At 33.3% G+C, this 15015-nt stretch overlaps 1 protein-coding gene across 2 annotated transcripts in view; it reads right to left on the reverse strand.

Moving 5' to 3' along the window:
- Positions 1-15015, reverse strand: part of KLHL1 (kelch like family member 1) — a 326182-nt gene that overhangs the window by 197742 nt on the left and 113425 nt on the right. The window contains exon 2 of one of the 2 annotated variants that reach the window (XM_053665576.1): positions 7737-7919. The exons of the other annotated variant lie outside the window; for it this stretch is intronic. Coding sequence (XP_053521551.1) covers positions 7737-7919 — 183 coding nt within the window. The remainder of the gene's footprint in view (positions 1-7736; positions 7920-15015) is intronic. 2 annotated transcript variants of the gene reach the window in all.

The raw sequence follows: 15015 nt of genomic DNA on the forward strand, positions 1-15015 counted from the left end.
TAGCTGTTAATGCATTACTTCTGCAGCCAGAATGCTTGGCTTTGACTACTACTTTCACTACTTACTGAATAAATTGTGTATGTCTCAACCTTTATTCTTTGTTTTTGATTTTCTTAGAAAAAAATAAAGAAAATAAAGATTTCCATCTCTTTCAGGTTAAAATGGGGGCAGTATAAGAAAAGCACTTCCAACAGACCCTGACATATTTAGCACAGTGAGTATTAAATATCATTATGATTGTTATTGATTTAATTATGTCACTCTCCTTTTTAAGAAGTTACTTGTCTTTCTAATTATACACCTCATTTCAGATACGAACTTCTCTACTTGTTTTCAAGGTTGATCATAATCACTTTTGTCCTACTTTTATGCCTTAATTTTGCAGTATTTCTACAAATGATTCTACTTACACTAAGTGAATGCCTCACAATTTTCATAAACACAAAGTATTTACTTTTTCTGTTTCCACATTATTATCACTATAAAATAGCACACCTATTTTTTAAAAAGATTTTATGTATTTATTTTTAGAGAGAGGAGAAGGGAAGGAGAAAGAAAGGGAGAAAAAAGTCAGTGTGTAGTTGCCTGTCACATGCCCCCATCTGGGGACCTGGCTTACAACCCAGGCATGTGCCCTGATGGGGAATCGAAGTGGTGACCCTTTGGTTTGCAGGCCCGCATACAATCCCCTGAGCTACACCTTCCAGGGCAGCAAACCTATTCTTTCTCTGACTGACCTTAAACACGGTATCTCTGAAAATCTTACATAAATCTTATCCTCTCATATGTTACTCATTTCCTTATTTGATTATCTAGTGCTTTTGGAATCAAAACCTTATATATCAGTTGAGGTTATTTGCAACTATAATAATTTCTTTAAGTGTTCTACTGGTTATTCTTCCTTCCTCAAGATTATTAAAAACTTCCTGAGGACAGATATAGTGTTCCCTATCCCTTTGTGTCACCAAAGGACTACAGACCAATGCTATAATATATTTGACAAACATTTCTTTTAATACATGCAAACAAAGGTGCTTTATGTACTGCTGAATATCAGTTGTAAGCATCAGGAGGACATTAAAATAATATGTAAATGGTTCTCTTCCCTCCAGTGTTATTGATATATTGACATGTAACACAAGTAACTTTATGGTATACGCTATTTGAAACATCTATATACCAGGTCGGTCCAGAAGGTATCCAGCCATGCATTATGGAAAATAGAGACATTTATTGAAGATGATACAAGATACAAGAAATAATGTGCATAGGGCAATGATGCCTGAGTCCCTTTCAAAGTAGGCACCATCGGACCTCACACAGTTCTCCCAATCACCATCAGCTGCCCTGTCATATTTTCCTGAATCTCTTCAACAGTCTAAAATCTTTTCCCTTTTCAAGGTTATTTTAGTTTTTGGAAAAGCCAGAAGTCACAGGGTGCCAAATCTGGGCTACAGAGGGGATAAGTGCCTGGGAACTTAAATGCTTCACCAAAAAAATTCTGCATGAGATGTGATGCATGAGCGGGCCCACTGTGGTGATGAAGCTGCCAGTCACCAGTTGTCCATAGCTGTGGCCTTCAGAATAATCTGAAGAATTTCCTTGGAGGAATGTTCAAGCTTAATGCAAAATTTGATGCAGGTTCATTGTTCTACTCACTCAGTAATGTTGACTGTGACAGCCACAGAGTGCACATGCTCACTCAATGGTGTCTGCCCCCCACTGACTAGTACAGTCAAGTTGTCATCGTTCATTAATTTGCATTCCAGTCCACTCTCCTTGGCTGCCAGATTACGTTGATGTTGTGCAAACTGTTCTCCTTATATTAACAATGGTTGGACTTTTTCGGGACAGACCTCATATTATGAAATGATTACCACAATATGTATTTACAATTATTTATACAGTTAATAAATTGACCCATTTGTCAAAATTTAGTAACTACCTTTGTCTTCTGTTACTGTTTTGGCTTAAAGTATATTTTGTCTGATAGTATAACTACCCTAAGTCTGTTTTTGTTTTCAATTGCTTGGAATATCTTTTCCCTCCCTTTCACTTTGTAACTACTGTTTGTGTGTCCTCACAGCTGAAATGAGTTTCTAGTAGTCAGAATATAGTTGGGTCATATTTTTAAGTCCATTCAGCCTCTGTCTTTTGAATGGAGAATCTGATTTAAGTACCTTTAGAGTAATTATTGATGGGTTAGGAGTTGTACTGCTACCTGACTGTTTTCTGGCTGTTTTGCAGTTCCTTTTTTTTCTTCCTCCCTTGCTGTCTTTCTTTGTAAATTGATGAGCTTCTATGAGATTTTGCTTTGATTCCTGACATTTTTTTGTGTGTGTATAGGTACTGTAGGTAGGCTTACACAAAACATGCTATAAATATGTCTATTTAAGTCAATAACTACTTAATTTTAATCATGTAAAAAACTCTACCCTTTTATTCCCCTCCCTATATTTTGTTTCGATATCACAATGTATGTTTTTTGCACTGTGTATCCATCGACTAATTATTATAGCTCTAGCTGTATTTAACACTTTTGTCCCCTAACCTCTATACTAAAGTGATGAACACACCAGCGCATTACAATTAGATTACTCCGAATTTGTCTATATACTTAGCTTGACATGTTTTCACGTTACTAATCAGATTCCTTTCATTTCCGCTTAAAGAGCACTTCTTGTAAGTCATGTCTAATTGTGCCATACCATCTCAGTTTATAATCCTTGTGGACTTGTGATGACGTCTCTATATTTAAAGGAGTAAAGGTCTCTTCCTTTCTTAAGATTGGCTTGGGCAGGCAAAGCCCTTAACCAGCCTGAGATGGTGGGAGGGCCATTTGGGGGTGTCTGAAGGCACGCTTCCTGCCGGAGTCTTTGGACAGGCAAGTCTGGTGTCTGGTCAGCAGGTGGCAGGCTTGGTGCTTGGGTACACAGAGACCAGCCAAGTGCCTGAGTCTGTAGCTGAAAGTCTGGAGCCTGGGTCACTCGGTGGGCCTGGCCCTTGAGCCTGAGGTGATTGGGCTGAGATTTGGGTCTGTGTGTGAAAATATAGGTTCTGGGTCACCAAAGGCCTAACAGGCACCACTGGATTGGGCCCGGCATCTGGGGTCACAGGGCCTAGTTTGGTGCTGGAGTGGTCTGGAAACCTGGTTTCATGGGAACCTGACTGGAGACTGGAATCTGGAGTCACCGTGGCTGACTTGGTGCCAGGGGCAACCTGGAGCTTGGGGTCTCTGGAGTCAGGCTGCAACCTGAGAGCTTGGGGGGCCTGGCCTGACGGTTTGTCTGCTGGGGAAGATATGCTGCTGGGATAAGCAGAGAGCCTGCACATGCAGGATCCAGCCTGCAGTCTAGGTCTACAGGGGCCAGTCTGGCACTGAGTGGACTGGGAGGCCTGGAGACACAAGAGCTGGCCTCCCGCTGGGGGGCGGGGATCAAAAGCTGGAGTCTGTGGTAGTTGGCCTGGCTGAGCCTGAGTTTGTGGGGCGTTGCCTGCATTCAGGGTTTCAGAGGTCCTGTTGGGAACCTGGGCCCGCAGGAGCCTCTGTGGGTGACGAGAACAGGCCAATCCTGGGATGTGCTGGGAGCCCAGGTCCCTGAAAGCCATGGGGAGTCTGAGGCCGTGGGCACTGCCTGGAGCTGTGGGAATTGCCTGGGCCAGTGAGGCCTCTTTTTTTGTTGGCACAGAGCTATTCTGAACTATCCAGCTGATTGAGATACCTAGGTGAATATTGCATTTAATGAAATGGAAGAAAGGAGTTATTACTCTATCATCAAAGATTATCTTTAGCTTTTCTTCAGTACAGAAAACAGTAGTACTCACCTACCCCCGAGTATTAATATTTAACTTACTAATAAAGTTATTTTTCAGTGTATTTAGCATTTTAGGTGTTTCTAAATACATCATTTCAATTGCCACTTTTAACCTCCATTATTTTCACTACGAAGGCTCAGTGTAGAACATTAAAATAATATATGTATATATTCCTGACATAACTAAATTCATTATTAAACATGGATGAGCATGAAAACAGAATATGATCATTTCATATTTTATTTGATCAGGAATTATTGCATGCCCATTCTCAAAAGTTAAAAAAATATAAGCTTATACATTTTAAAACATGTTAGTCCTCACCTACACTGCCCAAAGAGCCCTACTACCCAGGGTTAAGCTTTGTTAACTGTAAGTTTTATATCCTTATACACTATTTCTATGCCCATAATTATAAATGCAATTACTCCAATTCAAAGGATGTTAGTTATTTGTGATTTTCTCATTTATTTCTGTGTAATACACTTACTCTTAAAAATGGCTGAAAGGGGAAATTTTTCACATGCTGAATCATATTTCATTAACTCATGTATCAGTACATTATAACAGAGCAGGCTCTAAAAACTCCTTTAATTTTCTTACCATTAAAAATTCAGCAGTCCAATTTTTGTTATTGATCTTGTCAGTCTAATTTTTAGAATCTAAGATCCCTGATTACAGGCAGCTTACCTATCAAAAAATCCTGGATATAGTATTCAGAAATTTACATTAAAATGTTTTTGTTCACTTACTGCTAATAAATTATTCTGGGCCATTGAGAGAAATCTATACTTATGTGAAAATTTCTCTGAGGACTAAAGCACAGATAAATTTAGAACTTTTGATTATTTTTTATGCTGAGAAAATATTAATGCTTCATTTTATCATTATTAGCCCTTCAGAGCTAACCTTTTAAAAATATGGCTAATAATACTATCTGTATAGACATGTTATTTCATAAATACAATGATAATTGTGATCTACATCAGATTAAAATTATATGTACAACATAGCTAGCATACAAAGTGTTTTATGAAGAACCCTCTAATTATCATGATCTATTAAGTTAAATAGAAACGTATTTGCAAGTTTTAAATTACGAGATAATTTATGTGAAATTAAATATACATGATCTTTATGGATGAGTACTTAATGAGTGCTAATGACATTATCTTCCAATACTTTTAAAAGAGCAATGGATCTTAATGCAAATTATTTTTTTCACTATTTAAAATTATTATAGTAGTCCAAAGTTTTTCAGTGCTAATGATTGCAAAATCAATTATATTTTTTCTGAAGATGATACTCAGTTGTCCTAATTAAAATATAACAAAATAACTTCAGAATCCATTCATTTAGTATTTTAAAGTGATTATTTGTTTAAAGCAAATAATGAACTTGCATTAATTACAATCAGTTGATTGTTCAAAATTATAAAGAGGTGCAATGTACCTGTGATAACTTAAAAGAATACTTGTCTTTTTAAATATATTTTATTGATTATGCTATTACGGTTGTCCCATTTTCCCCCTTTATTCCCCTCCACCCTGCACCCTAAGAATGCTTGTTCTTATCAGGTGCTCCTAAATATTCCCCACATATTCGGTAATATATGCATGTTTAACTTAGAATCATAGGTATGTAAATTACTTTTAAAATAGATACTGCTAAAGTTTTAAACAATATAAACAAAATCTAAACCCTTATTTGAATTAATTTAGCAGGTAGGCTGAGGCTAAATTTTTTTATCACAGTTAAAGAAAATGTAGTTGACAAAAACATTTAATTCAGTATCTGCTAAATGTATAAAATATTTAAATGTTGAGAATAATGTATATAAAAATAAAACATTGTTGAGATGTCTTAATCTCAATTCAAAATCAATATTACTTTTTAGTATCCTGAATTACTATGGAACAATTTGCATAATTAAACAAATTACTTAGAAAGTACAGCCCTGACCTGTGTGGCTCAGTTGGTTGGGCCTCATCCCACCAAGTGAAAGGTCATTGGTTCAATCACTGGTCAAGGGCACGTGCTTGAATTGTAGGTTCCATCCCCAGTGAAGGCGCTTACAAGAGGCAACTGATCAGCATTTCTCTCTCTCATCCATGTTTCTCTCCCTTTTTCTCCCCACTTCCCTTCTCTCCAAAAATAAATAAATAAAATCTTTAAAAATAATTACTATAACAACCTAGATAAAAAGAGTAGTAAAGAAAACAATGTAGAATATAACTAACACAAAATAATTGCTCAAAATATTAATTAAAATGCTTCAAAGAAAAAATACTACATTACTACTAATGAAAGGCTATAAAATAAGGTTATATAGAAAAAATTTAAATCTCTTTAAAATATTAATGAACATCTGATGTGTTAATATGTTTTTGAGTTGATTTTGTCCTTCTATATTCTTAAACAAATATCTATAATTATTTAATTTATTAGGTAAATAAAATAAATTAAATAACACTCAAATAAAAAATATATTTTATAACATAATTTTATTCAACTAATAGTTAGGTGGTGGCAACTTAAATATCTCAATAATAATAATTTTTTAATGTAATTTCATAAAAATATTTGAAAAAATAAGTGTGAATACTATATTATTAGAATTAGTGCCATAGTTTGCTGACAAATTGAAACTTACACGATTAGATTAGTTATTTGATGTCACTTTATTCTTTTTATGCCTTTTTAGTGTATTGATTCAAATTTAGTGTCCACATTTTAATGTTGTTATGGTAGAAATAGAGTATTCTTTTTCTGGAATACCTTTAATAGTACACATGCATATGCATTTATATTATCTAGAAAATACAATCCAAGTTAAAAATTATAGGGAGCCCTGGCTGGTGTAGCCCAGTGGATTGAGCGCGGGCCTGTGAACCAAAAGATCGTTGTTTGATTCCCAGTCAGGGCACATGCCTGGGTTGCAGGCCAGTTCCCAGCAGGGGACCCATGAGATGCAATCATACATTGATGTTTCTTTTCCTCTCTTCTTCCCTTCCCCTCTAAAGATAAATAAATAAATATTCTTAAAAATTATAGGAAAAGGAGTACATTGAATACTTATATGTGGATAATTTATCCTTTCTATTAATTCATTAGTATTAATAGTATTAAATAACATATATCAAGGTAATCTAGGGCTATTTGCCCATATATTAAACTACTTCAGATAATCAGTATCAAAATTAAATTAGAATGTTTTGTTCACTTAAAATTTAAAAAAAGAAGAAAAATTAAAAAAAAGAAGAAAAACAGTAAAAAAATAACATCAAATTTAATGAATTTTTTATAAGTAAACTGATAGCAAATCAATATGGTACAAAATAATGAGATATATAGTTTATAAAACTTGAAATTATCAATTATAAATATATAAGACATGCTTAAAACTATATTAGCTTTAGGGGTGAGGGCAGGGGAGGTAGGCAAAGGGGGAAAATGGATACTTCTGTCATAAATAATAAGAATAAAGTAAAAAATAATATTTGTGTGTCATAAGTTAAATAACTTGTCATGTAAAGTAGATAAATTAATATAAAATGCTTCAAATTTTCTACTTGAAACACATACTATGTACCTAAGATAACCTGAGTCCTCTGAATTTTGTCATTAATGCAATTTATTTCAGATTTTAGGTACATATGCCTAAGTTAAAACTGATTTGCATTTAGTATAATTGTGAGTCATATAAAACAAAAGATTTGTCAACCTTAGAGGAAGTTATATTTTTTGAAATGTTTATATTTGCTTTATTTCATTAGATTACTTAAATAAATAACCAAGAGTAAAGCTGTCTAAGAACTATGGATTCTTAATTGTCTAATCATGATATTTTGCAATCTACATCTCAGACTATCATTTTTAGTATTTGAACCCATGTGTCCAATACAGACAGATTACTATACCTATGTGCAGGAATCTTTCTGTTCCCGACAATCAGGATAACATCACAGAGTTGCTGTTGTTTCAGGTAACTTTCCATTTTCCTGAAGGTTTGCTCGGCATGGTGAACAGCCTGATAGAATTCTTCAGAGCTACTGGAATCCAGGTCACTTTGAGATGTCAGTGAATGGTTAGTTCCTGACAGCCTGCAAACCACACACACAAAACAGTGGTGTTTATTAGTACCACCAATTGTCCAGAATGACATACAGAATTTTAGAAATTTTCGGGGGAAAGCAATGACTCTCTCCTTATGTTTACCAGTATTAGTATGAGAAAAAAAATCAATTTTGGGTTAAATGACTCTCTCCAGAAATCAATCAATAAATTATAAATTATTTGTTTTTTTCTGTCTTAAAAAGATTTAAAGGATAGGTTATCTGTATTTATAATGACATAAAATTAATAAACCTGAAAAAGTCACAGACATAGTAAAAGACAAATGTGACCATTTTAAAATTAAATACTAATGAAATGTTCATTTAGTCCATTTGATATTGAGGTAGATCATCTAATTACACTACTCTAAATCACAATTCTTATTAGGTAGAGCAAGTGTCGCTTTACAAAAGTAAGTGAATTTTATTATAAGAAATTATGAAACATGTTTCCTAAAAAAATAATAATAAATTATAAATTGTTGAGAATCATATTTTGTACCCAACTGATTAAACAAAAATATGCAAAAATACAGAAGGTACTAGCTCAGTCTTTATATTTGAATTATCTATTCAGTGTAATAAACTTCAAGATTTCCAAGATAACTGTCATGACACAGAAGTATGGCTACTGCGTCTATTAATACTGTAGACTGGTCCATGCTGAAGACTTTAAATACCACACCCCCCTGTCAAGGAGGAAGACTCTCAATATCCTCAGATGCATGATACACCCAGCAGAGCCAGGCAAGCGTTCTAATGAAAAATCCTTCAAACAATTTAAAAATGAAAATAAATTACATCCATAATGATAATACATAAATTATATCAAGATAGGAAGTAATATGGAGCATTCTGCTTCCAATTACAATGCAATAACTTGTAGGTGACTAAAGCTCTCACCAAGAACACCAGAAAAAATGTTACATATAATATCAAAATAATTATTTGAATTTAATAATAGCTACTGAAGCAGCTAAAACATGAAAGGCCATGATCTAATAAAAAAAGAAAAATTCATGGAAGTCAGATTAAAATTCTACACTGAGTTTTCCTTCCCTCGCTAGGTATTATTTTCTAATTATAAGCAGCAGAGGCCAAGAGTCTGAGATGCTCAGGGTAATATAGCTGCTAAGCAGAACTTTTGTCGGTATCGTGGGGTTTTCAGAAAATAATGGATATGGGAATTATGGGCTTTAAAAGGAGCCAGCAAGATGAATGAGGGGTCATAAAAGAGGAAAGGTAGGGGAAGGCTGCTTTTCCCCTAAGTCATGCTGGACAAGCAGAAAGTGGCTTATGGGAGGTTGAGGGGTTACAAAGAGCTTGAAAAATAAACATTTGAACTTAAGGACCAACAGGGATGAGGGGCTCTGATAAATATACAAACTCTCGCTTAGGCTTTAGAGGCTATATTTAGGGGCTAAGAAAAATAGGTAAAATAATACAGAGGCTGAAACTTAGATTTGGATCAATGAAATCTCTTAATTGCATTGAGGTGGTCTCTAATCTAAAAGTCATCAAACAGTCAATATAAACAGTCTTTAGAAAAAGATAACCTCATCCAGACTCTATGATTTTTACACTTATATGACCCCTGACAGTAAAGAAAGAAAAACAGCAGGTCTCTAAAGGAACTGGACCCATGGAAAATAACAGAAAGTAGAAACAGGGTCCCACCTGCCACAGATACTTCTGAATAGATGAATCATAGTTATTTAATAGGTGGGAAAATAGCTGTCATCAGTATCTTTTTAACATAGATAATGAGCTGGGGGATTTCACAGAATGACATTATATGAAAATATAAAATAGAAATAAATGAGAAAATATAATAATTTAACTTGAGATTTTGAGATTTAACTATAAACATATAATAATTAACTTTAGATAAATTGTGCTTGCAGATCGGATGCCAATGAAAAAATACATAGTAATCTAAAAAACAAACAGAAAATATTTAAACTAAAATGTTGAGAAAAATACAATAACCAATATTTTCATAAACAAAACATGGTAAAATGATAGTATTCATATCATCATAGTTGTTAAAGCAGAGAAGAACCATGAGGAGGCAAAAGGTCTCTGAAAAATAATGGTCAAAAGTTCTCAACCATGTGTTAAAGACATCAAGACAGAGATTCAAGATTCGCTATAGATTCTCTACACTTTATGATAAAACAAATAAAACTACACATTGTTGTAAAACTACATTAGTTAATGTAGTTCTCCAGTTTTTTTCCCTTAGAACTTGTTAAAGGATAGAGTAAGAGAAGACATCCCCCAATTTATTGAATGAGTTAAATATAACACCGATACAAACTTTAAAAAGATGTTACAAGGAAGAAGAAATAATTGCCACTCTCTCTCCAAAATGTATTTGCAAAAACGTAAAACAAGTATTAGCAACCAAATACAGAAGTGTATATTTAAAAAGATATGTATGTAGAAATACATATTTATACATCTGTATATCAAACATATAAATCTGGGCATATCATTCATCTGAGGGCCTAGCAAAAGTAAGGCCTGCTTCAGTGTGCTTAGTAGGGTAATAACATGGGTATAATAATTTACAACTTTTTTGAACATTTCACCTACAATGTCATATGGTGTGCTTGAGTGCGATATTGCTATGTTACAGAATTGCATGTTTATGATTTGGCAATAAAAGATTTTGTAATAAAAAGGAGCATTGTTTGTGCCAGACCCTGTATATAGTTGATAATGCATCATAACTAAGTTGGACACATTTCAGTCATATAAAGACACCTAATTTATTCATAGAGCAAACATAGTATTTAATTGAAACCTTTCCTCCTTGAGACTGAAAATGAAATCCATAAGTACTGCTTTTAGTCAACAATTTTCTGGAGGGCCTTGCAAGTGTAATGTAAGCAAGAAAAAAAAAGATATGAAGGCCATTAGAGTTAGAGAAGAGAAAACATAACTGATATTATTTCCAACATATTTTTTGTGCCTATGGAAATCCAAAAACCACTACAGACAAGTTTGCAAATCTAAATCCATTAAAATGATGTGTATTCTCTGTTATCTACAATATTTGTCTATATAATATGGTTATTTGTATCTTATTTTGCAACTTTCTCCTTAAATATTTAAAACTAATTGAAATGTTGCTGTACCATATGTTTTCCTTTCACAAGTTTGTAAGTTACAACCCCAGAATATGGTCATTTCCCAGCATATGTTTTAGAGATTTAGGCTCAGGAATATGCAGCAGGAGCTGTAGAATTCTTCCACATATTAACACGTTGAACAGGAAAGTCACAAAATGCTCTGCAGGATGCATTTTAAATCTAGAATGAATATATTATCATTGCTCTCAGGGAAGTAGGGAGAATTCAGTCCGAGCTCTAGTTTGCCCAACAGATTAAAACAGCCCCATTACAATCTGGAGTTTGTGGTCTGCTACCAGACTGCATGAACAGAATCTAAAAGTGAAGATATTAAAGCCTCTCCTGCAGTATTGCTCCACACTGGATTGGAGGAAATTAGGAACAAAGGCTCCATCCATATCCTTATGTTAATTTCTTACAAACCAAGTAACATACTTAGGTCAGAAAATTTTATACCTCACTAAGAATTTCATAGCCTGGGAAATTTTATCAAGGGAATAATTCAATATGCTTTTAAGTCATCCAATTTGCAATGGATGCAATATTAGCACAAATAGGGAAGGAAACAGAATAAAAAAGTTTGAGAGCTTGGTGAAACCACAAACATAAAATAAACAGGGTATAAAATTTGACGGGATTAGCAAAATCTAAAGCTAATTACTATTAAGATAGTAACTTCTGTAATGTAATCTAGTTACCCAAACAAATATCAACTATAATATGGTCTTGGGCTTTTTCTGAAAAATTGGAAAAAATAAATCTTAAAAACAAAACAAAACACAAACAGAGCTTAGAAACTGGCTTCCAAACTATTTTTTCAGAGATGCTCTTACTCCATGATTTTTTCCTTAAATTTCTTGTGCTTTGAGTTTATCCATGTAACATCAGAAAACAAGTCAGTTTTGAAGGTTGGTTGATCTGTCAGAGAAATGGTTATATCAGTTTGACTTGATTTCTACCCTATAACCATCATTGTCACGGTGTGTGCACATTTTCTCATAAATCACTTCCTGATTGCACACTTGAGTAGGACTTTTTGTCCTTGACCTTTGACTCAAGATTTAAAAAAAAGAGTGTCTACATCAGAACAACTATGATTTTTAAGCTCGTTTACTACTTAAAATTCTTCCCATTCATATATCCAGCCTTATTAGTTCAACAATTGAGACCTTAAAATTTTAAACTCGGATGTTGGATTATTTCTATTAATGTATAATATTTATATCTTAACTTAAATGAACTATACAGTGTGTTTCCAATCTGAGAGTCCTTCAGATGTTGTAATGTGTCACTGTAATCTTTATCATTATTGTGCCCCAACAATATACAGCTTCAAGTTACAAGAAATGCAATTTAAAACACACAATATGACTTCTTTTCCTCAGAATTTAAATGTGCTTAAGGTTCCCCCAAACTAAGAAATATAAAACAATAAAATGAATAAAAACTTTTCTTGATCTTATGTATTACTCAAGCCTAGCAATTCCTATTTCCTACTATAATCATATGTCTAGAAGTTGTTGATGCATTCATTATCTTAATTCTCAATTCTCTGAACACTTCTCAATCCATGTCAATTTTACTTCCTCAATTGCCCATCAAATAAAATTTATCTTGCCAATGGCACTATAGTTTTTTTTGTGACTTTATTTAATTTTCATTTTCATTTCTTACCTTAATTGCTGAGAACAGACCAACGTACATTCTTCTTCCTGTGCTAAACAACTCAGAGGTACACATCATTTGCTTTTACTGTCCCAAATAACTCGGAGATGAAGAATACTAGTATTTTTTCTATTTTTTGTGCTCAGCAGTATTGAGATCAGCAAGAAATAATTTAAGTCTTGCATCAGGAAATAGTTCCATCTAGAAGATTAGACTGAATTAACTTTTAAAAAGCTACAAAAACCAACAATCACTCATATGTTTTCACTTTAAAACACTTACCTATGTGCTGATCTAAAGCTATTACATCATAAATTCTGCCTATTGCCAACCGGGCCTCAGCCTTCATTGCCTTCCTGGTTCAAATTACATATGCTGTGTTATTTCTTATATGGTCTGAAACTTTTTCAACTCTAATACCCTTTAGTACAGGCTAATCCTAGCCATACGAAGTAATTCCAGTTCCTGCTATATGTCACATCTTTCTTCTAGAGAATCTACACACATATTTTTCTTTATCTGCAACTTTTACAACACATTGACATTTTTATGGATAACTTTGCTCAAACCTTCATAGGTCAGTTTCAATATCACTCCTTTCGGAAAGACTTCTTCTAATCCTCAGACCCTATGGTGTGGTGCTGATACCCTGACATGCTAGTTTCCTAGCATGGTTTGAATACGTTGATGGGATGTGCAATATTTGAGAAGTATAATAACTATCTGCAAATAAACGACTGAAGAATATTCTATGAGAAGATAGCCTTGGCCAAATACCAATTGTAGCAAATTATGATTTGGTTTGCTTCATAAAACACAAAAAATATGTTTTTGGTAAAAATATTTTTATCCTCAAACCTGAGTGTCTGTCACTCAGAGAAGAGTTAGTAAATGTTTACAGAAATTGTTATTGCTGAATTTTTAGAAACTTCCAGAATAGGAGGGAAAAGAAACCACACACTTACCTACTATAGCCAGAATATAAGTCTTTTGCACCCTCTAGTAATGCATTTATGTACATCATAAATATACTAAAGAATACACTAAACATACTAAAATGATTAATTTTAAGATAGGTATGATGTATTTATTTCAAACAAGGATTTCTAAGACTAGATCTCAGCTTTATTAATATTTCTTTAAAATCTGTGACTAAGAGTAGAGCTAAAATAGCAAAATAAATTTTCCAGCAGTTGCCTGTTCCTCTTGAGTGATGATTTGGCTTCTGCTTTGAGAGAATAATGTAAGAAACAACTCTGTATTATCAAATGAAGAGTTACACATACATAGTCCATGGGCAAGATCTGAATGTGGTGAGGATGCTTTTATATGAGTGAAAAAAATAATTGCTTGTTTTAGCTCTTAATATTTAGTGTACATACAGGCAGTGTATCTCTTAATATTACAATATGTTTCCATTAAAGAAATATTTATTTTAACTTATACAAATATTTCTTAGTGAGAAATTAAAAGTTTGCTATTTTTTATTTTTTGCATTGCTTAAATATTTTATTTAAAGAACATATCATTTCCATTTTAAAATTGAAATAAGTCATTATTACAACAATATCTTTTTAAAAGTCATGATTACAAACAATACCAAATATCAAAAATGACCAAAAATTCTCAGTTAATATAATAAAATCTTACACATTTATGTAAACTTAAAAGTTCTGTACTTACAGGTAGTTTTGAAATTAAAAAAAAGAAAGAAGCCATGAGAAAATTTAAATAAATAAACAAACTTTAAAAATTCATTTTAATTATGTTTTTACAGTTGTTCCTGCTTTTTCTCCCTTTCCTCATCTCCACTCAGCCTCCCCTTCTCCCCTCCCCCCAAATTAACTTTGTCTTATAATACTCGAGAATGCAGCATTATTATCAAGTGTTGGCATGGAAGAGTAAACCTGTGCCAAAATAAATGTTTGGCTATGTTACAAACACTGATTTTAAACCACCCCATAAGAGAGAAGTGTAGATCTGGAAAACATAATGGATAAAGTTCGAGCACCAGGTGTTAATACTTAAAAACAAGAAAGATGAATACAGTCATTTATGTTGCTTTTGGGTATAGTTTTCTTTTATAAAATAATTGAAATTTTAAGTAAGGCTTTTCATCAGAAGTATGGAAACACACACACACACACACACACACACACACACAGACATCCCGTGGTAAGATAAAACAAGAAAATTAGAAGAACTTATGAGCCAGAGTAAAGTATGTATTTTCTAGACACCATTACTTCCTACATTCTGAATCTCAGTTAACTTTTCTGGAA

The sequence above is a fragment of the Artibeus jamaicensis genome, unplaced genomic scaffold (genome assembly GCF_021234435.1).
Source record: "Artibeus jamaicensis isolate MK-2021 breed Jamaican fruit bat unplaced genomic scaffold, CSHL_Jam_final contig_415, whole genome shotgun sequence".
Lineage (NCBI taxonomy): Eukaryota > Metazoa > Chordata > Mammalia > Chiroptera > Phyllostomidae > Artibeus > Artibeus jamaicensis.